A 25583-nucleotide genomic window follows, 5' to 3' on the forward strand; every position below is an offset into this window, starting at 1 on the left:
GTTTAGGTAGAAGTCACTTACCCTGATGGGAGCCCAGCTGATGAGGTCACGATTCGAATCAAAGCTGAGTTAACTCCAAAGGATAACGTTTACACAAGTGAACTGGTATCCAGAAGTGGCTTGGTGGAGTTTGAAATCCCCTCTATTCCTACAGCTGCCCAGTATGTCTGGCTGGAGGTGAGTAAAAGCTCTTTATAGGATTAATGGGCTTTAATAGAGCTAATCTTGTCAAATGCGCACTTTGTGAATTGGTGCTAAAAATGGGAAATCAGTCAGTGATCTGAAGAAGAGCTCTGTGTGAGCTTGAAAGCTTGTCTCTTTCACCAACAATGAAAGGTATTATCTCACCCACCCTGTCTCTGTAGTGACACTGGGACGCTTTTTAGCTCAGACTTAAACTTTCACCTTTGAACTGCAGTGAATATTTATCCAACTCCATATTGCCGATAGAACTGATGATAATAATAACAACAGGATAGAGTTGTCTGCTCTGAGTAGATCAAATACAGCGTGGCATTAAGAGTAAGTTTCAAACATCTCAGTAGAAAGTGAGTGTATTATCACAGTACTTTAAAGATAGCAAAAGAGAAAGTGGGAGAGGGCAGTGTCTGGAGTGGGAGTGGTGGTGAGGACTGCATGATGGGGAGGGACAGGAGCCCAGCTTTCTAGGTGTGAATAACATTCACATGCATTTTTTCTTAAGACCAAAGTGACAGCAATTGATGGGAAACCTGCAGGGGACCAGTATCTGCCAAACTACTTGTCTATCAGCAGCTGGTACTCACCTAGCAAGTGCCATATCCAGCTCCAAGCACCAGACAAGCCTTTCCAGGTAGGACAACTTGGCATTTCTTGGCTCATTCATATTTGTTGTCCTAATGAAGTATTTCCAGATATATCTGGGGGCTATAGCCTATTATTGTATCCATGGCAGACCTTAAGAGGCTTCACTTTAAACATTGACCCATCTTTAGCCATGAGCTACTTCACTCATGGTGCTGCCAGCCTTACCTGCCCCTGAGAATGTACCATGTTTCCTAAAGTATAGGAGTGTGTGAAGAGAGAGTTTTGATCCCCAGTGGAGACCCACTGGACTCCAGAGCTCAGAGCACAAACTAGCTCCCCACACCCTAAAGTCCGTATGAATTGGATAGTAAAAATGACAATGATATTAAAATTTTGGTTCAAATCAACTGTCTAGTCTCCTTGGAATTAAGAGTCTGAATCCCAGAAGCATCATTTCAGTCCTTTACCTCCCAAAGGTAAATAAACTGAGCATCTTGTAGTTTTCTATTAGAGAGGGTGGTGACTTTTGGGAGGAGACCTTAAAAACTAAGCTTTCCTTCTGTGTGTAAAAGTTTTCATGATATGTATCCTAAGAGTAGATATGTCCATAGCCAGAATTTCCCACCCTTTTTGTTGTGCTGATCATCATTTAAGTTCTGTTCTCCACCCCAGAAGAGACTGCATGTCAGTGATGGGTTTGTATATTTGCTTTGTAAAGTATTTTGGGATCTGGTGGTCCATATATCTGACCTACTACCATATCATCAACAGGCCTGGTAGGCTGAGTTTCAGAGTCAGAGTAGCCAAATAAGGGAGTTTTATGGTTGCATTTCATGGCAGTTTAATGGCTAATTAATCTTTTACAAGATTTCTGAGGTATGGAAAGGGGATTATACGCTACTAATCTGAACACATTGTTCTTATTATAACCTGATTAGAAATAATTCTGCTGTGGGAAAGCTGGGTATTGTGTGACCAGCTGATGTGGGAACCATTTCTTCAGCTCAGCCAGTTCTTACTGGGTGTTCCAATTAACTACATAGTTTTTTCATGAACAGTTTCATCATTTTGCTCTCGGGAACTCTAAATGCCTCAAATATTTAACGTCACAAGGCTCTTCTCTCTGGACCCTTCTGCATTTTCACTGCACTTAACCATTTGGTAGCTTTTCACTTCCCTGTGCCACTGTTTTGGTTTGCACCATGTGCATGCAGTAGGGAGGTGGGACTATTAGCACTTAAGAGAGAGGCTTCTCAAAATATTTCATTGGGATTCAGGTTTGTTACTCCATTTTCAGCATTAATTGAACATTATATTGTACCTTAAATGGGTGAGGGTAGCTGGGAGCTGCAGACGGTGCTGAGTGTGGGGAAATGTGGCCTCACAATAACACATATTAATTCCCAAATCCCAAAAGGAGGACGCATGTCCTGCTGATGAAGTGCTCCTCTGCCCCACAGAAGGTACCGTGAGCCAGTGACAAGTCAGTGACTCCCAGACCTTGAAAAGATGCTGCCTAAGACTGACCTATCCTGTGGTGAATGGCAGTGGTAACAGCCAACCCTCAAAGGACTCCCTCCCTCCCTCCTGGGAATTCCTGTACGGACAGTAGCTCTGGGCAGGGTACAGCTTGCTCTTTCCCGCCTACTGGAGGTGCAGAGACTGCACAGAAAACAAGGGCACTGATCTGAAACCTCTTGCAGATACTAGGTGTATCTGCCTGGGAAAGGGAAGCACTCCTTCTGTCTGTTTGTTTGGTGTGGCTCATAGAGTCAACATCATAAATGAACTTTCTTCCCAGTTCAGATTTTCCTGATTTATTTCAGGACGGGCCTGTTGTGTATGAATTAGCATCTGCACGTTACAGTAATCACCATGTGTAATCTCAATTAAACAGCAAAGCACATATTACACCTTCCCCCTTCCCATTACTGTGAGATCTGAACCTTGTAAAGGGATGTCTAAAATTCAACCCATTCGGACAGCTGCTCTGTGCCAAAGTGCTTAACCCTCAGGATTCCAGAGATTCCTTTATTCCTTACACCAGTGTTTCCCAGACTTGGGACGCCGCTTGTTCAGGGGAAGCCCCTGGCGGGCTGGGCCGGTTTGTTTATCTGCCGCGTCCACAGGTTTGGCCGATCGCAGCTCCCACTGGCCATGGTTCGCTGCTCCAGGCCAATGGGGGCTGTGGGAAGCGGCAGCCAGCTCATCCCTCGGCCCACGCCACTTCCCGCAGCCCCCACTGGCCTGGAGCGGTGAACTGCGGCCAGTGGGAGCCGTGATCGGCCGAACCTGGGGACGCGGCAGGTAAACAAACCGGCCCAGCCCGCCAGGGGCTTTCCCTGAACAAGTGGCGTCCCAAGTTTGGGAAACACTGCCTTACACTAATCCATGTAGCTCCTCCTCCTCATCCTCCTGTTAGATTCTCAGGGACCAAAGTGCTGCACACAGGTGCTCCTTTGGCATGGGGGGAATTCACCAGACTGTTCAGGGTGAATATAACAATCTCTTCATCCTGTGAGCTCCTTGGGGTAGGGGCCATGTCTTCTGTGTGATGCTCATCCCCAACTGCAGTTCTGTGCTTTACAGATAATAAGAAGGGTCTGAAGTGTTCATTATAACAAACCTGACCCCTGGCTGCTGTGTCTCTTTCCCCAGGTGGGAGAGGAGGCCCAGATCGCCGTGAAGTCCACGTGTCCATGTAATTTCACTCTACATTACGAAGTTGCATCGCGAGGTAATATTGTCCTTTCAGGGCTGCAGCCTGGTAACATCACACAGCAAAGAAGCAAAAGAGCCACCTTCCCCTTTGATAAGAACATCCATGTCACTCATTTGCCAGGAACAGGTCAGTAGCTAAAATCTTAACCTAGCAACAAAAGTGCTAATCCTCTCCCTTATCTAGAATGAGGGCTTCCCTCTTAGTGCAGACAAACCTGTTTATTGTTAAGCCCCTTAGCTGTTCCTTGCTCATGCTAAAGGGCACAGAATGAATGTGAGGAAGGGTGCAGTTGGAGATATGGAGGGAAAAGGATGCTGGCACAGGTAGTACATGACGGGAAAGAGATGCTGGGCTTGGTAATGCTCAGGGCAGGATGGGGGAAGGATGCTGGGCTGTGTAACACTGAGTGGTTTTCAAAATGGAGAGAGGTAAATAGTGATGTCCCCCAGGGATCTGTACTGGGACCAGGGCTGTTCAACATATTCATGAATGATCTGGAAAAAGGGGTAAACAGTGAGGTGTCAAAATTTGCAGAGGATACAAAATTGCTTAGGATAGTTAAGTCCAAAGCAGGCTGCAAAGAATTACAGAGGGATTTCACAAAACTGGGTGACTGGGCATCAAAATGGCAGATGAAATTCAGTGTTAATAAATGCAAAGTAATGCACATTGGAAAATATAAACCCAACGATACATAAAAAGTGATGGGGACTAAATTACCTGGTACTACTCAAGAAAGAGATCTTGGAGTTATGGATACTTCTCTGAAAACATCTGCTTAATGTGTAGCGGCAGTCAAAAAAGCTAACAATGTTAGAAACCATTAGGAAAGGGATAGTTAATAAGACAGAAAATATCATAATTCCCCTATATAAATCCATGGTACACCCCCACCTTGAATATTGCATGCAGTTCTGATCACCCTATCTCAAAAAAGACATATTAGAGTTGGAAAAGGTACAGAGAAGGGCAACAAAAATGATTTAGGGGTATGAAACAGCTTCCATATGAGGAGAGACTAAAAAGACTGTGACTTTTCAGCCTGGAAAAGAGAAGACTCGGGGGGATATGATAGAGGTCTATAAAATCATGAATGGTGTGGAGAAAGTGCATAAGGAAGTGTTATTTACCCGTTCACATAACACAAGAGCCAGGGGTCACCCAATGAAATTAATAGGCAGCAAATTTAAAACAAACATAGGGAAATATTTCTTCACACAATGCACAGGCAACCTGTGAAACTCGTTACAAGGGGATGTTATGAAGGCCAAAAGTATAACTGGGTTAAAAAAAGAATTAGATAAGTTCATGGAAGATAGGTTCATCAGTGGCTATTAGCCAAGCTGGTCAGGAATGCAACCCCATGCTCTCGGTGTCCTTAGCCTGTAACTGCCAGTAGCTGGGAGTGGACAGCAGGGGATGGATCACTCAATAATCACCCTGTTCTGTTCATTCCCTCTGAAGCATGTGGCACTGGCTACTATTGGAAGACAAGATACTGGGCTAGATGGACCATTGGTCTGACTCAGTATGGCCGTTCTTATGTGGCAGGAGGCACAGAGGGATGTTGTGGATGGGGGAGGAGGCTCAGATGGATGCTGGGCCTGTTAGCACTTGATTGGGGAGAAGAAGACTGAGCCTGGTAGTGCGTGGGGATGAGACATGGACAGACGCCGGACCTGGTAGCAGATATGGGGGCTGCAGGGGAGGACACCAGGTCTGGTAGTAGTCATGGGTGGGGGACACTGCCTTTGACAAATAACTATTTGCTTTGTACAATTTGTCATTTAGCACCTACCAACCCCCCTGCAGCAGAGGTTGAAGTCTGCATGACCTTCCTCCATTTTGTGGTGGCTCACAGCATGGCTCCTCTGGGCCGTCTCTTGGTGTATTACGTCAGGGAGAATGGAGAAGGGGTCACAGACAGTTTGCAATTCACTGTCAAGTCCTCCTTTGAAAACCAGGTATCGGCAACAGTGCCAGTGGAGAGGATGGCCTCTCTTGTTACTCTTTGTAGTTTTGTCATCTGAACATTATGTGAGATAACGAGGGTTTTTTTAAATACCTAGGTTTCAGTGGCACTTTCAGCAAATGAGACAAGGCCTGGTGATGTTGTGAACCTCAAGGTTAAAGCTGCGAAGGGAAGCTGTGTCTGCATTGCCACAGTGGATAAGAGTGTCTACCTTCTCAAGACAGGTTTTCAGCTGACGTCCACCCAGGTGAGATAGAGCTCAAGGCTCTGTCTCGTTCCTTCCTGGCACTCTGACCTATCCACTCAATGAAAAGGGAGCTGCAGTGAAGCACAGTGTACTTAGAGATGTGATGGCAACTTCTCTCTTCTCTGTTCAGGTTTTCCAGGAGCTGGCAGAGTATGATGTTTCTGATGCCTTTGGGGCTCCCAAGGAAGAAGGGCATTTCTGGTGGCCAGGCATGTCCTCACGCAGACGACGACGCTCCTCTGTCTTCCCCTGGCACTGGGATATCACCAAAGATGCCCGCTTTGCATTTACGGTAAGAAGCATCCACCTGTGCTCTCACTCTGACTTCTCTGTCAGCTGTCTGTGTGATACATTCACATCTTAGGCCAGACTTTCAAAAGAGCTCAATACATTAGGTCTGGGCCACAAGTGTCATAATGGGAGTTGTTGTCTTTTTTTTTTTTAATCTGACCCATAGAGAGTATAGCAATGAATGCTATGTATATAGATGCTTAGAGAGAGAGCGTCGGTAACTTAGCAGAACTTCCTGCTCTGTAAAGGAGAGTTTTTTTAGGAAAAATTTTCCTGAAGTTTGCTAATGTTTGAATTAGAAAAGAAATGAAGGTGCAGACCTATGGGTATCTTCTAACTAAGTCTTTTAAGATAAGCTTGCTCATGATAAGCACTAATTGGCATGAGGTCTATTGGGGCCTATTCTCCTGCTGACTTCGAGTGATGGCATAATGACTCCTGACATTAATTCTGGTGGGAAATGTACATGTCCCTTGACATAATGAGATGTGATCCTGTTCATAAAAACATGCCTGACTGTACCACTCTGTCCACTAAAGAACAAGAAGAGAGAAATTAAATTCTGGTAAATCCTACCCGTCTCAAGACAGAGGAGTCAGATCTTGGTGTAAACCATTCACAGAGATAATCTAAATTTTGTACGGGTCTCCACTGTCAGCGTGCTGGGTTCCCGTTTCTGCTGTCCCTATTATGGCTGCACATAGTCTCATCCTTGCCTATATCTCTGCTCTCATTCCTTTACCTCCAGGGGGGCTGGAACAATTTGTATAGTGGGGGTGCTGAGAACCATTGAACCAAACTGTAAACCCTGTATATGATCCAAACCAGTTCAATCCAACACCCCTAGTTTCAGCACCTATGTACCTCCCAACCCCAAATCCTGCTCCTTGCTCCCTGTGGTCATCCTAACTCTCTTGGCTTCCTGCTCCTTTTGTCTCCTTTCCACATATTTGGTTTAAAGGCTTTTGTTGTGCTGCCCTTACCCTCAACAGTCTCCTGCCCTATCCACCAACACGTTTTCCCTTTCTTACCCACCAGCTCATTTCTAATCCTTTCTTTACACCTGCTTCTGCAGGAATCCACTCTTGTTCTTCTTGCCCTGAACTGTTCTTTCTTGTCTTCCTCTCCTCTTTCCTCTCCAGGGTATATGGTCTTGGGGCAGGGCCCATGTATGTGCTTGTAAATTGCTGTGTGTGATTATGGAGCTATATAAATTATTTTAAATAATAATCAGATCTAAAAGAGAACAAAGCATGTGTTCCCTTTGGTGCCTGGACACAGGAGCACATGTATCTCAAGGGCACAACTGCAGGGTCACATGCTGGTTATCTTAAAAATAAATGCACAAAAGTAAGTAGAGTTGACAGACAATTTTCTCATCCCCTTTGTTTTTTATTGTAAAACTATATGGGCAGCTTCTATTCTGCCTTGTGTCCCTAATGGAACTGGGTTTGTGATATCCAGGGTGAGAGTCTCCTGGTAACTAAAGGGGTGGGGTAGAGACAGAACAATTTGGGAGTTTTTAAAGAAGGATAAACTCCTGCTATGCCCTGTGATTAAACCTTCTAGAGCAGAAAGGAACTATAGTTGTATGTATATCTCCTAATATGTGTGTGTAAGTGTATATGTATATGTGTGTGTGTATATAAAACCTAGCCATGTTTAATTTTTCACCTACAGTTACTTGAAAATTATACATACACCTGCTTCTGTTAGATATTTGTGAAATGCATTTTCCAAACATTCCCAGAACTCTCTGGGGAGTCTGCTTCCCTCCATGTCCATCCCCTCCCGCCCCCCAAAAAAGTTGCCAGCCATTTTTATTTTCCATAAAACTTTTTTAAAAATTCAAATTAGTTTTTCCTCTATAAATACTTTGGACAAGCTGATGCCATTTGGGAAAGTTCACAGTTGTGCATGCAGAATGTTTCTTTATTGTTGGGTTGTTGTTTTTTGTTGTTGTCTAGGAAACTGGTTTGGTTGTGATGACTGATTTAGTCAGTCTAAACCACAGACAGAATGGAGGCATGTACACAGATGAGGCCGTGCCAGCCTTTCAGCCACACACTGGGACTCTGGTAGCTACCATGCATTCTAAGATTGTACCCAGGTAACATTCTGTAAGGTTTTGTGTGTGTTTGTAATTCACACTGAGTACAATATTTCTCACAGCTCTGTTTTATCAGGAAACTCCTCAGATTAGTCAAGGGGAGAGAAAATTGTGAGAGTGTCCAGAAAGAACTAACTAGAACTAGGTAACTGGACAACACAGCGGTAGATGGACTTCAGCGTAGACCAGTACAAAATAATGCACCTTGGAAAGACCAGTTAAATTCCTTGCACACACTGATTGGCTCTGCATTAATTGTCGCTTCTTAGGAAAGACAGCTCAACATCATTCTGGACAATGTAGACACATACCAACTCGGTATGCAGTGGGTAGTTAAAGCAAGCGAGATGCCAGACTGTATGAAGAAGGGATGAGGGAGTAATACGGAAAGTATGATAATGCTGTAAATTGACAGTATGTCCTATTGGATGCTGCACTAAGTGCTTGTCCCCCTCATATCAAAATAGCTTCAGGAGACTCAGAAAACATCCAGAGGATGATAATGGAAACAGTTAGAGGCATCAGGGGAAGGAAGAAAGAAGGAGACTGTACAATGCGAGGATGCAGAGACAAGGACTAGTCAATGTGGCAAGGGAATGACAAGAGGAGATATGGGAGAGGAATATAAAATAGTAACTACAGAACAGGGATCGGCAACCTTTGGCACACGGCCCGCCAGGGTAATTGGGCTGGTTTGTTTACCTGCCATGTCCGCAGATTCGTCTGATCGCAGCTCCCACTGGCCATGGTTCGCTGCTCCAGGCCAATGGGGGCTGTGGGAAGCGGCAGCCAGCTCATCCCTCGGCCCACGCCACTTCCCGCAGCCCCCACTGGCCTGGAGCGGTGAACCGCGGCCAGTGGGAGCTGCGATCGGCCGAACCTGCGGACGTGGCAGGTAAACAAACTGGCCCGGCCCACCAGGAGGCTTACTCTGGCAGGCCGCATGCCAAAGATTGCCAATCCTTGTACTACAAAATAGGCCAGTTTGGGGAAGCCTGTCTGCTCCGTTTCCATAACCTAAGAAAAAGAGGATGATCATTGACATTAAAAGATACATGTTATTCCTCTTCTCTAAGCCTTTTTGCCTGGAGATTGGGGTAATTGTACAAAAGAACTCACAATGTATTTTGAGCTAATGGTTTTATGTATTTTATTCTTATACCCAGAATGTTTTGATAAGTACATTGTTATATTTGAAAATAAATAAATAAGTGTAAGTGTGTGTGTGTACACGTACACACACATAAATATATTATATGTATTTCAAAATATAATATAGCTATATATAATATATATGGGAGACCCAGATTCAATTCCCTGCTTCTCCACAGTTTTCATATGTAGCCTTGGGTATGTCATTTAGCCTCTCTGTTCCTCAGTTTCCATCTGGGAAATGGGGATTCACAGGAGAATTGTGGGAATAAATACATTACAGATTGTCAAGTATCAGAGGGGTAGCCGTGTTAGTCTGGATCTGTAAAAGCGGCAGAGGGTGCCACAGGACTCTTTGCTGCTATTACAGATTGTGAAGTGCTTTGAGATCTACTGAGGAAAAGTGCTGTATAAAGAGAGAAGTATAAAGAGAGAAGTATAAAGAGAGAAGTATTATTTATTATTTATTATTACTTATTTTAAATAATATCCTACTAGTGGACCCTTGGTTTGTCTAATTGTGGTGATTACCATGCTCCTGGGTCAAGATATGAGCTGAATTCAAGTGATATCATTAATTTCTTTATCCTTTTCTTGTAACCCTCTGTCTCATTAAAATAGTTTATTGCTGAGGATTTGTTTCTTGTCTTAGAGCAGAGAAGAAAAAAAGAACATTCTTCCCTGAAACATGGATTTGGCACTGCCTCAATGTCAGGTATCTATGGGGAACTTTTCTGCTGGTATCCAGTGGTTTGCGCAGAATCCTGTGAAGATTTTAGTTCACCTGGAGATTAATGTCCCTACATGACAGTTATGTGCTGCAACCATATCCTCTGACTTTTACCATACTTTCCCCAGAATCTATTCTTTATAACAGAATCTATTCCCCAGAATCTATTCTTGAAGCTTATTCCCACACCTGAGGTCAGAACTGTCTGCGACAGCACTGTCTTCCCCATAGCAACTCACCATGGTGTCATAAACAGAGGATTCTAACTGCAGAGAGGGCACAGGAACAGCAGCCATGGGCTGCCATGTAGACTAGCTTCTAGCTTTTGCTCACGCAGTGCCAGTGGCCAGACTGATTTGCAGATACACCTGGGATTTAATCTCTAGTGAAATCTAGAAGTGAAACACATGACACTATTTGTTGGCTAATAACATCTCTGTGGATCATGCACGTAGGTTGTTCACTATAAAGTTGTGCTGTACTTGTCAAAATACTGTCTGTGAGCCAGTTGGTGGCCTGCAGAACACTTTGCTGGTAATCTGCAGAGAGCTACTGGATCACATGATAGTAGGTCTTTGTTTCCGTTTGTTAACCTGTGTTAAAAAAAAAGCTAAAAACACGTTAAGTACTCCCCTAGTATTAATTCCTCATGTGAGCAATTGCTGCAGTTGCCCCAGGAATGTTATGCAGATGTGAATGCAAGGAGAGATGGTCTGCATTATCGTTAATGTGGTGAAAGGTTTCCATGAGACAAGCTTTCTACTAGGATGTGGTCCATCTAGGGTGACCAGACAGCAAATGTGAAAAATCGGGTCAGGAAGTAGGGGGCCATAGGAGCCTATATAAGAAAAAGACCCAAAAATCGGGACTGTACCTATAAAATCGGGACATCTGGTCACCCTAGGTCCATCCTATCAGGATGCTGGAGTAGTGTGAGACATCCTTCAAAATGTGTGGACAGCACTGAGCATCTCTAAGGAGGAAATAAGTATTGTCTATGAAGCCTAATTCAAGAAAATTCCTTTGCCCATCCACCAGGATGGGCAGGGTCACAGAAGGTCATTTTTCAAGGCTCCCATGGATTACTGTGACAAGGAGCCCAAATTGATGTGTTTTTTATTTTTGCTACTTTCTGCGTGTGATATGTTGAGATATGGCCTGGACAGTTATGTCTCTAAAGTCCTTGCTCAATATTGCTGAGCACTAAGTGAGCTCTCTACATTGATTTGGCATGTCAACCTAACACTGCACAAAGCCCCTCCTTTCACTTTCCATTTTGTGTAGGGGTATCCCCAAAATAATTCAAACTCATTGCCCAGTAAATTACAGCCTGTTTCTGGCACAGGCATTGCCACAAAAATTAATAAATAGATGACTAATCCCGCCCAGAGGCAGTAAAGCTTGGGATAGGAAATGTGAGGCAGATTTTCAAGGGCTTCTCCAAGTTTGCAAGTAAACTTCACTCCCAGTAAATGTTTATAAATTAAATTTGACAGGAATTTGCAGCAAGTGTATTCAAATATGTTCAATTGAGCATGAAATATGCTTTGTAAAAATACACAAAGAATTCCAGAAGTGCCTGTTTGCCCCAGCCTGCCGAAGCCCAGTTAATCATAAGTGGGAGATTGTGGAATAAAAAGTTGCAGATTGCATTTTCTCCCCTTCATTTCACCATAAATAACTGAGTCAAACATTGTCTGATTTCCACTCCCTTGAATATTAAGAATTTTTTCTTCTATAATTTATAATTAAAATATACACTTCTTGAAAAAGAAACAATGTCTAATGTCAACTTCCCAAACTGATTCTAAAAATTCCTAGAGCCTAGTTGAAGTGTCTAATGGCTGGAAATATGTGTATACCTTGGCCCCTCGCCCAGATGAGTAAGTGCCCTCATGTGTGAAAATAATATGTTAATGCTGGTTATGGGCTGAAATCCCAGTGGAAAGAATATCAGCTGCAACAAATTGTCTGGTTAAAGAGACTGGAATGCTGCCAGCTCTGAAGCTGGGATGCACTTCCGCTGATTCTCCGGGCTATGGTTTATGTTGCAGGTACCAACTTTCCAGCTCTTATTATGGTTGCAAACTTTTTATTAGATGTTAAGAAAATAATGTGCTTGAAAGACGTTAAAATAATATGGAGCTGCTGAGCCAAGTGAATTTCCCAGGCTCTGAATAATAGGAAGGTCCCTGTGCTATTCTCTGTAATTTGATCTGGAGGGCTGTCTTCACAGGACAGGGCACTAGAGACTGGCTGACCATAGCACACGGGATTACCAAGGACACACTGAGTCTAGGTTTTCTTGATCCATTTGTTTTGTGTTAATGTTTCCCTATTGGGATTTCCATAGAGGCTCCATGTCTGCAAAATGCTAAGGGGATCTGAGCAGCAGGTTAAGCTTCCTTCACTTCACCCATCTGCAATTTTTCATTGACTGTTCAGTTCAGCGTTGTTCTTGTTTCTTTGGGTACCTAATTCTATTGTGAAATGTGGCAAATATGATCATAGTATTTAACTCAGTTAACAGGGCAATATTTAACTGGCACTATCAGTTAGGTTACCAGTTAAATATTTCTGATAACTAAAGGACAGAAACAATAATTTACACAAATATTACTATATTAAAGAACAAAACTATCCAATTAGATAGCAGCTTCAATCAAGAGATAATCTCTCATTCCATTTTACAATATCCTTTTGAATTTGTCTGCTTTTTAAGACCTCCATAGTCAATACAACTGGTTTAAGTATCTGCTGAAGAACTCAAAGAACTCTTCTGATTTAGGGCTTTTATTGGCCCTTTGTTTTTCTCTCTCTCTCTTTCTTCAATGGCAACTGCATGACTGCAACAAATAGAAAAGTAACCTGAAATCTGTTTGTAGCCTTGGTCACTTGTGTAACAGTCATTAGCTAATCAAGTTCCAGGCACTTCCCAATCCCATTAATTGCTGGTTCTTTTCTGAAATGCAATATTTCTTTCTTTTGAAATAAAGGTAATTTTAAACACTCAAATTAATGCAAAGCCCAATTTAACTTTTAATACTTGGAGTCATACAAACCAATACACAATACTCTGCCTCATTTCCTAACTGTGGTATTAACACAGCATCATATAAAATAAATTAAAAGCTGTTTATAAACAACATATTAAAATACATGCTTCATCAGTTTTAAAACTTAGCTAGCCCATGCGGAATAGGAGAGTCTTGAACTCTTTGTACTTAAGTCTCTTCTGGGATATCCCCAGTGAATCAGCAGGTATCATGTTGTGAGAAGGCAGCATGATATGCCGAGATGACCACCTGTGCTTATTCTGGGGTCTCTCTCATTCTCCTAGCAACATGCCAGCTGAGATGTAGGTTCTTCTCAAAAGGTGGTAGAACTAGCAGCATGTGCATCAGGCTCTGGGAAGGAAATAAGAACTCCAGAGAGAGCCTCCTTCAGTGTGTACTTGTAATGGCACCAATCACCCTGCTAACTGAGCCATGAAATAGCTTTTGTTCTTGCTTTAGAAGAAACTGTCTGTCCGTCCTTTCAGTCATGGCCAAAGCTCCTTTGTGGGAGAAAGGGAGTGAATGCTGCAGGATGTTGTTGAATCCTGATTTTAGGAAAGCATGAAGAATGTTAGATGGCAGAATATTGGGACAGACGCACTATGATAGACACAGTTTCCGATGTGGCACTGTACATAGCAAGTGTAACAGGTTCCAACAAAGACTACTTTTATTTCACTAGTTGTTGGATAAACCAATTTACTCCTTCTATTTCTTACTTAATACAGACCTTTGCCTCTAAGGAAAGTGTTTCTATTGCCTGGGAGAAAATGCCTGTAAAGCTTTTAATCCAGGAAGGATTTAGAAGTTAGATGCCATGTTACCAACTGTACTGCATACTAGCTAGTAACTGCTCACCTGCTCCATGTGCATACATCTCTTGGTTACAGCAGAGGTTCCCAAAACAGCTGACCTCTAGCAAGAGGAGAATCCAGCTTTGTGGCCTTTGATCTCCTGGTGTGCAAAGTGTAGCTGAAAGCCCTGACACCCCTGAGTCACATATTATACTATACTATGAGCTTGGATTGGGAGGGAGTTCCCCAAAGTGTTTAACTCTGTGAGCTTGAGCCATGTTCAAATGTATCTCATTGAGCTGGACAGCCCAAGTTATTCCTTTATTCTTTTTGGCAGTGATGTATCAGGAGAAGCACAGCTGGATCTGGAAGTGCCTGACTCAATCACTACATGGATAACGGAGGCTGTGGGCCTGTCTGAGAAGAAAGGGCTGGGACTTGCCAAACAAACAGAACTGAAGACGTTCAAACCCTTCTTCATCGATTTCACCCTGCCCTATCATGTCATCCGTGGGGAGCAGACCAAAATCCCGCTGACTGTCTACAATTACCTGGCTATCTGCATAGAGGTAACAGCATCTTTGTTTTATTTATTTTTCACTCATTGCCAAGACACTGAATTTGGTTCTGTCATCAAGGATCGTGTTCTAGGCATTGTGATTGCAGATTCGTGGTCAATAAGGTATTTGGATGCCATGAGATGAGTGCAATATACATACTAAGAGAGAAGAATGTATTAGTTTGTACTATTAGTGAAAGTAGCTGCTTTATTTTCTTTTCTTTTGATAAGTAGCAACATCCTGAATGGTTCTTGCAACACTTTAAAACCCAAATAGTGAAAAAGTCTTTGGGAGACTATCGGAAAATTCCCGTTGAAGCATGGTGAAGAGCTTGATTCTTAGTTAGAAAATTGCTTTAAGTAGTTTATCAGAGATGAGATACCTGCTACACATGGACATTTGAGAAGCTCTCTTTCCTAAACCTAGACCTTTTTCAAATGCATGCTCTTTCTGGCTCCAGTGCTCTTCTACAATCATAAGCCAGGTATAGATGGTTAGATTTAGAAATGAACATACACAAGTAAAGTCAACATACATCCCTTTACAATTTATGGAGTCACTGCACTGAAGCTAAATCTGCCATTTAAAGCTCCTCTAAGAAATACATTTGATTAATGTGACATGTATGTTATGTGTTTGTTGAACATGCTGTGATCTTTGGGTTTTGTATCAGTTTCTGTCATTATTACTAGTCTGATTTGCATCAAATGCAATTAAATAATTGTTTTCACAGGTTCATGTGAAAATTTCAGTTCCAAAAGGCATAAAGTTTGTGGGACATCCTGGGAAACACCATCTGACAAGAAAGAAGTGTGTAGCCCCTGGAAAGGCCAAACCCACCTCCATAGTCTTGTCCTTCAGTGAGCTTGGACTGAGCAACATCACAGGTACTGTAGAGTTATAAATCCTTCAGTGCTGGAGTGCCTGATGGAATTTTGCAAAGCATTCCCCTTCTCCTCACTGCAGAAGATCCCCTCAGGTGCAGAGCTGGCTGAATCATTCACTGTGAATAATACTTCCTGCAGATTTAGCCCTTTTTTCCTATTTGTGAGCTGATCCCAATTTTCTATAAATGGATCCTACATAAGGATTTACTGAGGAGTTTGTGTGAACAAACTTCAGGCTATTCCCTTCAACTTCACTATTTGTTATTTGTGATGTGTGGTCACCTGTTGTGTTGTGTAGTTACTGCTTGAATGACTGAAAATTTAAAATAGGAGACTAATGAATAATCCACAATCCTGTACACCCATTCAGGTAAATAATCACTGGTGCGAAAATTCATGAATCTTTTAGGATTAGTAAAGACTTTCCCCAATACCCAGAGGTTGTCCAAATATTTATGGACTGAGCATAATATGACCCTACAACTACAAGTGACTTTTATTTATAGAAAGAACAGGAGTACTTATGGCACCTTAGAGACTAACAAATTTATTAGAGCATAAGCTTTCATGGGTTACAGCCCACTTCATCGCTTGCATAGAATGGAACATATAGTAAGAAGAAATATATATACATACAGATAAGTTGGAAGTCTCTATGCAAAAGAATAAATGGACACAAATCTGACATCAGGAATCATAACATTCAAAAACTGGTAGGAGAACACTTCAACCTCTCTGGCCACTCAGTAAAAGATTTAAGGGTGGCAATTTTGCAACAGAAAAGCTTCAAAAACAGACTCCAATGAGAAACTGCTGAACTTGAATTAATATGCAAACTAGATACCATTAACTTGGGTTTGAATAGAGACTGGGATTGACTGGGACATTACACTTATTGAATCTATTTCCCTAAAGTTAAGTATCCTCACACCTGCTTGTCAACTGTCTAAATGGGCCATCTTGATTATCACTACAAAAGTTTTTTTCTCCTGCTGATAATAGCTCATCTTAACTAATTAGCCTCTCACAGTTTGTATGGCAACTTCCAACTTATCTGTATGTGTATATATATCTTCTTACTATATGTTCCATTCTATGCATCCGATGAAGTGGGCTGTAACCCATGAAAGCTTATGCTCTAATAAATTTGTTAGTCTCTAAGGTGCCACAAGTACTCCTGTTCTTTTTGTGGATACAGACTAATACGGCTGCTACTCTGAAACCTTTTATTTATAGAATACTTAATGTAACCTCTACTCAGTTTAGAGCAATCCTGAAATGAGAAGTGTTTTAAGCTGCTGAAGATCCTACTACATTTAAATCCCTGCTTCCTCTTTTCTTTCTTTCACTTAGCAAAAGCATTTGCTTATGGTGGAACAAACTGCTGCCAGGATGGGATGCAGATCCTGAAGAATGGCAAGCACTCAGAGGACAATTACTTGGACAAAAGGACCCCAGTTGGGATAGACTATGTCCGTAGTAGTGTTATTATTGAGGTAAGAGGACATGATTCCATACAATTCAGGAAAAAAACTAGGTGTCACTGGACAGTTTAGTCAAAACTAAATGGATTATAAGGAACTTCAGGGCAAGGTGATTTAGCAAAGCCAGGTGTGACCGAGCCACAAAATGACAGATGAAATTAATTTAAGACCTGGTTTTGAGTACAACTTGATCAAATTGTTCCTTCTGATGTGGATTATCTTGTATTTTTCTACTATTATTATTATATTATTGCAGTGCTGAGACTTTACAACTGAGATTGAGACCCCATTGTGCTGGGTGTAAGAGACAGACTCTGCCTCAAACATTTTACAACAGATAGAATATGAGAGAAAGGAAAGATTATTATGCACATTTTTTAGAAGAGATTAAGTGACCTGCTCAATATCACACGGGGAGTTTATGGCAGATTTGGGACTTGAGCCAAGGCCTCCTGAGTTCCAATCCAGTGCTTTAACTCCAAGGCAGTCCATTCTTTCCAGTCTACACTGAATTTAATCTATCACTCTGCAAACCTGTAACCTAGTTTTGTCAGGTCATAGAATCATAGAACTGGAAGGGACCTTGAGAGGTCATCTAGTCCAGTCCCCTGCACTCAAGGCGGGACTAAGTATTATTTAGACCATCCCTGAACAGGTGTTTGTCCAATCTTCTCTTAAAAATCCTCAATGCTGGAGATTCCAACCACCTTCCTAGGCAATTTATTTCAGTGCTTAACCACTCTGACAGTTAGGAAGTTTTTCCTAATGTCCAATTTAAACTGCCCTTGCTGCAATTTAAGCCCATTGCTGCTTGTCCTATACTCAGAGGTTAAGAAGAAGAATTTTTCTCCCTCCTCCTTTTAACAACCTTTTATGTACTTGAAAACGGTTATCATGTGCCCTCTCAGTCTTCTCTTCTCCAGACTAAACAAACCCAATTTTTTCAATCTTCCCTCATAGGTCATGTTTTCTAGACCTTTAATCATTTTTTGTTGCTTTTTTCTGGACTCTCTCCAATTTGTCCACATCCTGAAATGTGGCGCCCAGAACTGGACACAATACTCCAGTTGAGGCCTAATCAGCGCAGAGTAGAGCAGAAGAATTACTTCTCGTGTCTTGCTTACAGTACTCCTGCTAATACATCCCAGAATGACGTTTGCTTTTTTTGCAACAGTTTTACACTGTTGACTCATATTTAGCTTGTGATCCACTACGATCCCCAGATCCCTTTCCGCAGTACTCCTTCCTAGGCAGTCATTTCCCATTTTCTATGTGTGCAACTGATTGTTCCTTCCTAAGTGGAGTACTTTGCATTTGTCCTTATTGAATTTCATCCTATTTACTTAATACCATTTCTCCAGTTTGTCCAGATCATTTTGAAATTTAATCCTATCCTCCAAAGCACTTGTAACCCCTCCCAGCTTGGTATCATCCACAAACTTTATAAGTGTACTCTGTATGCCATTATCTAAATCATTGATAAAGATATTGAACAGAACCGGACCCAGAACCGTTCCCTGCAGGACCCCACCCGTTATGCCCTTCCAGCATGACTGCGAACCACTGATAACTACTCTCTGGGAACGATTTTCCAACCAGTTTGCACCCACCTTATAGTAGCTCCATCGAGGTTGTATTTCCCTAGTTTTTTTATGAGAAGGTCATGTGAGACAGTATCAAAAGCCTTACTAAAGTCAAGATATAACACATCTACTGCTTCCCCCCTATCCACAAGGCTTGTTACCCTTCAAAGAAAGCTATCAGGTTGGTTTGACACGATTTGTTCTTGACAAATCCATGCTGACTGTTATTTTTCACCTTATTATCTTCTAGGTGTTTGCAAATTGATTGCTTAATTATTTGCTCCATTAACTTTCCAGGTACAGAAGTTAAGCTGACTGCTCTGTAATTCCTCGGGTTGTCCTTATTTCCCATTTTATAGATGGGCACTATATTTGCCCTTTTCCAGTCTTCTGGAATGTCTCCCATCTTCCATGACTTTTCAAAGATAATTGCTAATGGCTCAGATATCTCCTCAGTCAGCTCCTTGAGTATTCTAGGATGCATTTCATCAGGCTCTGGTGACTTGAAGACATTTAACTTGTCTAAATAATTTCTGACTTGTTCTTTCCCTATTTTAGACTCTGATCCTACCTCATTTTCACTGGCATTCACTATTTTAGACATCCCATTGCCACCAACCTTCTTCATGAAAACTGAAACAAAGAAGTTATTAAGCATCTCTGCCATCTCTGCCATTTCCACATTTTCTGTTATTGTCTTTCCCTCCTCATCGAGTAATGGGCCTACTCTGTCCTTGGTCTTCCTCTTGCTTCTAATGAATTTGTAGAATGTTTTCTCATTTCGTTTTATGTCCCTAGCTAGTTCGATTTCCTTTTGTGCCTTTGCTTTTCTAATTTTGTCCCTATATACTTGTGTTATTTGTTTATATTCATCCTTTGTAGTTGGACTGAGTTTCCACTTTTTGTAGGACTCTTTTTTGAATTTTAGATCATTGAAGATCTCATGGTAGTTTGAAGATCTCCCTTTGTAGTTTCTCACAATCCTCTTTAATCTTTACTAATTTAAGTAATTGTGTGTCATCTGCAAAATTTTGCCACCTGGTTGTTCACCTACTTTTCCAGATCATTAATGAGTATGTAAAATAACACTTGTCCTAGTACAAATATGGGAGGCATCCCCCAATAACCTCATTCCACACTGGAAATACCATGTATTTCTTTATTTTATAGCTCTTTAAACATTTTGTAATTTATAATAGAACTTTGCCTCTTCCCCCTGATTTATTTAGTTTCCTTAATAGCCTCTTGTGGGGGAATTCATCAACAGAAATCTGTATCTGCTGATTTCTCTTTAACTGTGATTCTGCTGAGTCTATAAAATATTTATAACAGGCTGGATGAGGTGATATGATATGACATGATTTTCCTTTACAGAAGCTGTGTTGGTTTGCCCCTCTTATATCGTATTATCTAGATATCTTATAAATCTCTTTAATTACTGTTTCAGCTACCTTACATGGACATGAAATAAAGCACACTGGGCTGACATTCCCAGGGTCACCCTTAGCACCATTTTAACAACAGATAAAACACTCACTATCCTTCAATATGGTAGATGACTTCAGTGATTGAAAACATATTTTTTGTTTGCAGCTCAGCCACTAAGTGTAAAATTCTGAAGCTTTAATGCCTGAAGTTAAGTGCCTAAATCCGTATTTAGGTACATTTGAAAGCAATGATGAGCCATAGTATGTCTTCCTGATAACAATGCCAGTGAAATGTCATATTTCATAATGTATAATGGGCCTTTAATGCTATATGGCACTAGAACTTTATTTTGTATATTTATAACTAAAACTAAATGGTGGTTGCTGTTAATCCAAGTGCTTATTTTCCTAATGGATTTCTGCCTTTGTGTAGCCAGAGGGATTATCCAGAGAATATACCTACAGTGTGTTCTTCTGCCCTAATGGTAAGTTTTTGGTTTGAACACAATATGACAAGGTTTGTTTTTTTCCACAATTTAAGTTATAAATAGAAACATGTTGCTTTACCCCTGGAAAAACTTCATTTGTTTCCCTCTTTTCAGTAGGAAAATCAGTAAAATTTATATCCCATCTATGGCTGATGGGTTTACAGCATGTACATCAAGCTATTGATATAAAGGGTCTTTCATACCTGGCTGGCTAACTATGGACAATATTAATTGGCCAAATGCTATATGCAAATAAAAAGTGAACTTCCCTTTCTTTATAAAACTGGCTAAGTGTTTTGCACAGTGGACCACAACTGTGGCTAAATTAAACTATAGTATATTTTTAGCTGATTTTTTAATTCAGACCCAAAGTCAATGTATCCCTTCTGCTTGATTCAGATAAATTGGATTTGGCTACAGTAGCTAATTATGATTTGGCTTCTGCTAAACAGGGAGTCTTCTTGACCTTTTAAAATGGGAATTGAGAAATCATGTATAGACTTCACAAGAAATATACCTGGATTATTTGAACTAAAAAGTGCTAATTCTATATAGGAAGGAATTCAAGAAAGTGGAAGTTAGGAAGAGACATCCCTATCTACTCTGCTAGTTTGATTTATGAGGCACTGGAGTGACAAATGCGTACTGATATATTATGCAGCACAAAGCCCCAAGTGTTTGAAGTTCAGTCTTGGGCTATGTGGCTTTTTATTAACAATTTTGTGTCCTCCTAAGTTAACGTCAAGATCTAATTCTGACAATATTCCATTATTTTTTTGACTAGAGAAAATTCACATTTCTACACCTAACAAATATGAGTACCAGTATATGCAGAAGCCTGCCCGGATGACTCATTTCGACATTGCAGTGAAAGCACACAATGATGCTCATTTTGCCTTGTCCTCTGGCCCACATGACATGGCAGAGATGACTGAGATTGTCATTGGTGGGCATCAAAATGCTAAAACGTGGATTTCTACTAGTAAAATGGGTGAGCCAGTTGTCAGCACAGACACAGCTGGCATCCTCTCTTGGGATGAATTCCGGAGCTTCTGGATCAGCTGGAAAAATGGAATAATTCAGGTAGTGAATTTGTCTGTGTAACAACAGCCCTATGGTCTCTTTCTTCCTTAACAAGACCAAGAGGACTCTGAGTGTATATATGGCACATTTCCATTTGCCATGTTATAGAAAGAAAGAGCCTAATTTCTGTTCCTTTTCTATGTTAAATTTTTATTGGGCAGTTTATATTAGAACACTTGATTGTGTTTCAAAATGTTTTTCTTTGTCATGCAGTGCCCTGGGAACCTGAGCTTTAAAAATTATTGTTATTAAGTGTATTAAAAGTATTTGCTCCTTGAGAACACAGGTCCAGCTGATCAGTACTGATGGGAGACCAGTGACAAATAACTTGCTGATATCTCCTTAATTTCCAATTAAATCCAGTGGAGTTTGGCTGGTTTATGTAATGTTCTCATGATGCAACTACAGGTTTAAGCCACTGAGTCCAAGGGCACATACAATAGAGTTCCAAATTTAACAAGAGAGGCAGGTTTGACTTGCGTGTTCATCCTGGAATTGGATGGTTTGCTTGTTCCTTTCAGGTTGGCCATGGTACTCAGATGCTAAATGAATCCATTATTGTGGAGTGGGCCATCACCAAACAGCCTGAGGTGAAGTACATTGGCTTCTCCACAGGCTGGGGCTCAATGGGAGAGTTTAAAATCTGGAGAAAAGAAGAGACTGATGAAAATCACAATGAAGCGTTTACTCTTGGAGTTCCCCACAATGTGATCCCTGGATCAGAAAGAGCTACTGCCTCAATAATAGGTACCAACTAAAAGGGACTGGGGGTTAATAAAGATAGATGCTACAAACTAAAAGTTAAAAGTAATATGAACCAGGTAGGATAGTCATACCCACTTATAATGAAAAGAATATTACTTTCTGGGATGTGGAATGGTTTGCCTTTCAGTTGCTGGTTTGAACCCAGTCCAGGTTGACAGTGACTGAAAGTTGGTATCATTTGATGGTTCTTCAATAGCTTCTATGGAAAGAGATGACAGCACCCAGTGGAAATCTATGCATAAAATCATCACAATCACAAGTAGCACTAACTGGCTCTCTTGTTGACGGTCTTAGCTGGTTAGCCAAGGAGTTAATGAGCCCTGGAGACTGAAATTTCCTCTCTACTCCAAGGGAAACCCCTGCATGGTTAAGACTGAGGATCTTAGGGGGTTCCAATTTTATATTAAGGTTTAGTGTTCCTGCATCTGATGGAAACCAGTGGGCTTAATTGGGTTTGTGCCATTATAGTTGTGAGTAGAACCTTCATCAGCCATTCAGGTTCCTCCTTCCTCAGTCTTGTACATTTAGAAAATAAAAGTAAACAATGAGACAACAGGGAGAGAGAAGTTAAACATTGTGTAGCAGTACTGAATGTGTCTCATTGTTTTAATCAGGAGATGTGATGGGCCCTACGCTTAACAACTTGGACAATCTTCTACGATTACCATTTGGATGTGGGGAGCAGAACATGATCCATTTTGCTCCCAATGTCTTTGTCCTAAAATATCTGCAGAAAACCAAACAACTCAGCCCTGAGGTGGAGAGCGAAGCCACAGATTATCTGGTGCAAGGTACTTCCTCAGACTCATAGACTGTAGAGACAGAAAAGACCTATCAGTAGTCTAGGCCAACAGAGCATATTACTTATTTAACATTGTCCTGTCTAGCCTGAAATATCCTGAGTGATGGGTCTCAAACAATTTCCCTGTGGAGATTATCATACAGCCTCATAGATATCAGTGTCAGGAAGTTTTCCTTGGTACACAGCCATATTTTCTCTTCGTAATTACTCCTAGTTATACATTCTTTTACTCTCCTAAATATTTTCTTTCTCTCCTTGTTGTTTACAGCCTTCAGATACTTGTGGAAGGTTATTGTGTTTCCATTAGTCATTGCTTAGCCAAGCTGCATGTATTTAGTTTTTTTAATTTTTTTTCTAAATGAATCCTTCCAGCCCTCCAACCATTTCTGTTGTTCTCTGAACTCCCTCCAATTTGTCAATATCTTCTTAGTTACAATTTGTCCAGAACCAAATTAGTATCCCAGGAGCAGTCATTCCAGAGCCATATGGAGAGGGTCTGTCCCCACCCTGTTCAGTGTCATGTCATTTCTGTGTGTGTAGCCTAAAGCAATCTGCTTTTTCAAGTGTTTTCTCTCTCTGCATTCAAATAGGAAGGGTGGTTTGTACAGAATGGTTTGTAGCTACACAAAGCAAGACTCCCAGGAACAGGAAAGAATTACGAGAAAATTATTAAAAACAAGAATCACCCACAAGGGGATGGACATGGGCTGCCTTGTGCATGACTCAGACAATAGCCATGTCATGGAATCATAGGTGACAGGGTAACTGAGATTCCTCAGAAAATGTAATCCGTTCCCTGTACCTATCAGCAAGAGCCCTATGTTATTTGCCTTTAGGGACTGGGCCAGAATTATTTCACTTTGTAGTTTGCTGTGCTCTCTGCTTGCCCTCAAAGTTAGAGCATTTTCTAATAGCCAAGCTCAGTTTCTCATTTTTAATAATATTCAGTTTTAATTTACAACCTTTCAAATGTTTGGGCTTCAAACTCGGCATGTTAATTTACCTCCACAGAGGAAATTCCAAAAGGCTTTAAACCTTCCTGTGCTCTCTGGGACCCCTGCCAAGTAGCAGGTTCTGATGGAGAAAGCCCTTGTCCTGCTTTAAGAAGGCCTTTGCGCCTTACTGAGCAAGAAAACTTTCTTTTGCCACTAAAATCCATCCATCAAAGAGCAAAATCATAGAACCTATTATCACTTGCAGTTCCCAGCTCCTTCCCTTAATCCTCAGTGCTGTGCTGGGCTTCTTGGTAAAATTTCTACCTTACCACATCAAAGTTCTTAAAAACACAGATGAACTCTAGAGAGATGAAGTCTCTCATTTTTGCACCTCTCCGGACTGTAAAAAGGGATGCATAGAAAATGTAAGAACAAGCATTCATAAGAGCAAGCAAGATGTGAAATGGTTCAGGAGAGAGGTCTAACAAGCAAAGAAAAATTAATGTAAGAGTAACAGCCAAGGAAAGTGTAAGAAGAGTGACATACAGAAACTTACCAGTAGTTACCAGCAAAATGAATCTGAATTGATTGTTTCCAACATGAATACAATCTGGTGATGAAGAAATACTTTTCAGCAGTAAATTGTATCTGAGGCTTATGTAGGGAAGATCTCACTATAAAGGAAAAGTCAAATTTAATGCAGCAGCTATTGCTGGTCTGAGAAGAACATCTTTGTCTTTGGTTTCTGGGTGTGAAAAGGCTTCACCTGCCTCCTGCAAGCTATAGAACTACTGAAGAATTCTGAAGGCCGTGACTTTTTGTTGCATTATCAGTGAATATGTGTATTGACTTAGCTGTCTGGATGCACAGAATTACAAGCCAATTCCTACCACCAGCTTGCCTTAGTCTCTTGTCTGTGTCTGCACTCAGAGTTGAGCTTGGTGGGTAGAATGGCTCCAGCAGCAGTTGAAGAGATGTTTGTAAACCTTCTTGCCAACTCTGTGACCCCACTTGTCATGGTAATGACTTTTTTCAGCAGAGTACCTTTTAGCCCAAATAGGCCAGTTTAAGCAGGGCTTGAATGCAGCACTTGTATCTGATGTGAACTTAAGCCTGGTCTACACTACAGTTAGGTTGATGAAAGGCAGCTTACCTTGACTTAACTATATAAGTGTCTACATTAAAATTTTGCTCCCACCGACGTAACTACCCTGCTATGCCGACTTAGTAACTCCAGCTCCATGAGAGGCATAGAGTCAATGTCACTGTAGTTAGGTCGACGAAATGTCAGACCATATCTACACGTACAGCAATGCAGTTGTGCAGCTCTCCCACCAGGATAAAAAAACCCTGCAAGTGGCATAAACTGTGTCGGCATGAGAAGCTCTCCCACCAACATAGCACTTTGCACGTTAGCACTTATGTCAGTGTAACTTATGTCGCTCAGGGGGGTGGATTATTCACACCCTGAGTGACATAAGTTTTGCCTACATAGTGGTAGTGTAGACATATCCTCAGTGTAGATGCTGCATTGCTTAAATCGACTGAAACTGGCTTTCACAAGCCATCTCACAGTGCCCCGCACTGACGGTACAGTGCTTGTGGTGGGGACATGCACCGCCCACTCATGGAGGATAGGTCCATCAATGGCTATTAGCCAGGATGGGCAGGGTTGAAAAACCATGCTCTGAAATATCCCTAGCCTCTGC

At 41.4% G+C, this 25583-nt stretch overlaps 1 protein-coding gene across 2 annotated transcripts in view; it reads left to right on the forward strand.

Annotated features, from left to right (window-relative positions):
- Positions 1 to 25583, forward strand: part of CPAMD8 (C3 and PZP like alpha-2-macroglobulin domain containing 8) — a 103840-nt gene that overhangs the window by 19141 nt on the left and 59116 nt on the right. For both annotated transcript variants that reach the window (XM_074939832.1, XM_074939833.1), the window contains exons 12-26: positions 7 to 177; positions 704 to 832; positions 3445 to 3634; positions 5300 to 5472; positions 5578 to 5727; positions 5858 to 6019; positions 7986 to 8128; positions 9933 to 9995; positions 14198 to 14429; positions 15154 to 15307; positions 16661 to 16803; positions 20235 to 20286; positions 21074 to 21372; positions 21894 to 22119; positions 22752 to 22928. In XM_074939832.1, coding sequence (XP_074795933.1) covers positions 7 to 177; positions 704 to 832; positions 3445 to 3634; positions 5300 to 5472; positions 5578 to 5727; positions 5858 to 6019; positions 7986 to 8128; positions 9933 to 9995; positions 14198 to 14429; positions 15154 to 15307; positions 16661 to 16803; positions 20235 to 20286; positions 21074 to 21372; positions 21894 to 22119; positions 22752 to 22928 — 2464 coding nt within the window. The remainder of the gene's footprint in view (positions 1 to 6; positions 178 to 703; positions 833 to 3444; positions 3635 to 5299; positions 5473 to 5577; positions 5728 to 5857; positions 6020 to 7985; positions 8129 to 9932; positions 9996 to 14197; positions 14430 to 15153; positions 15308 to 16660; positions 16804 to 20234; positions 20287 to 21073; positions 21373 to 21893; positions 22120 to 22751; positions 22929 to 25583) is intronic.

This window comes from Natator depressus, chromosome 25, assembly GCF_965152275.1.
Source record: "Natator depressus isolate rNatDep1 chromosome 25, rNatDep2.hap1, whole genome shotgun sequence".
Lineage (NCBI taxonomy): Eukaryota > Metazoa > Chordata > Testudines > Cheloniidae > Natator > Natator depressus.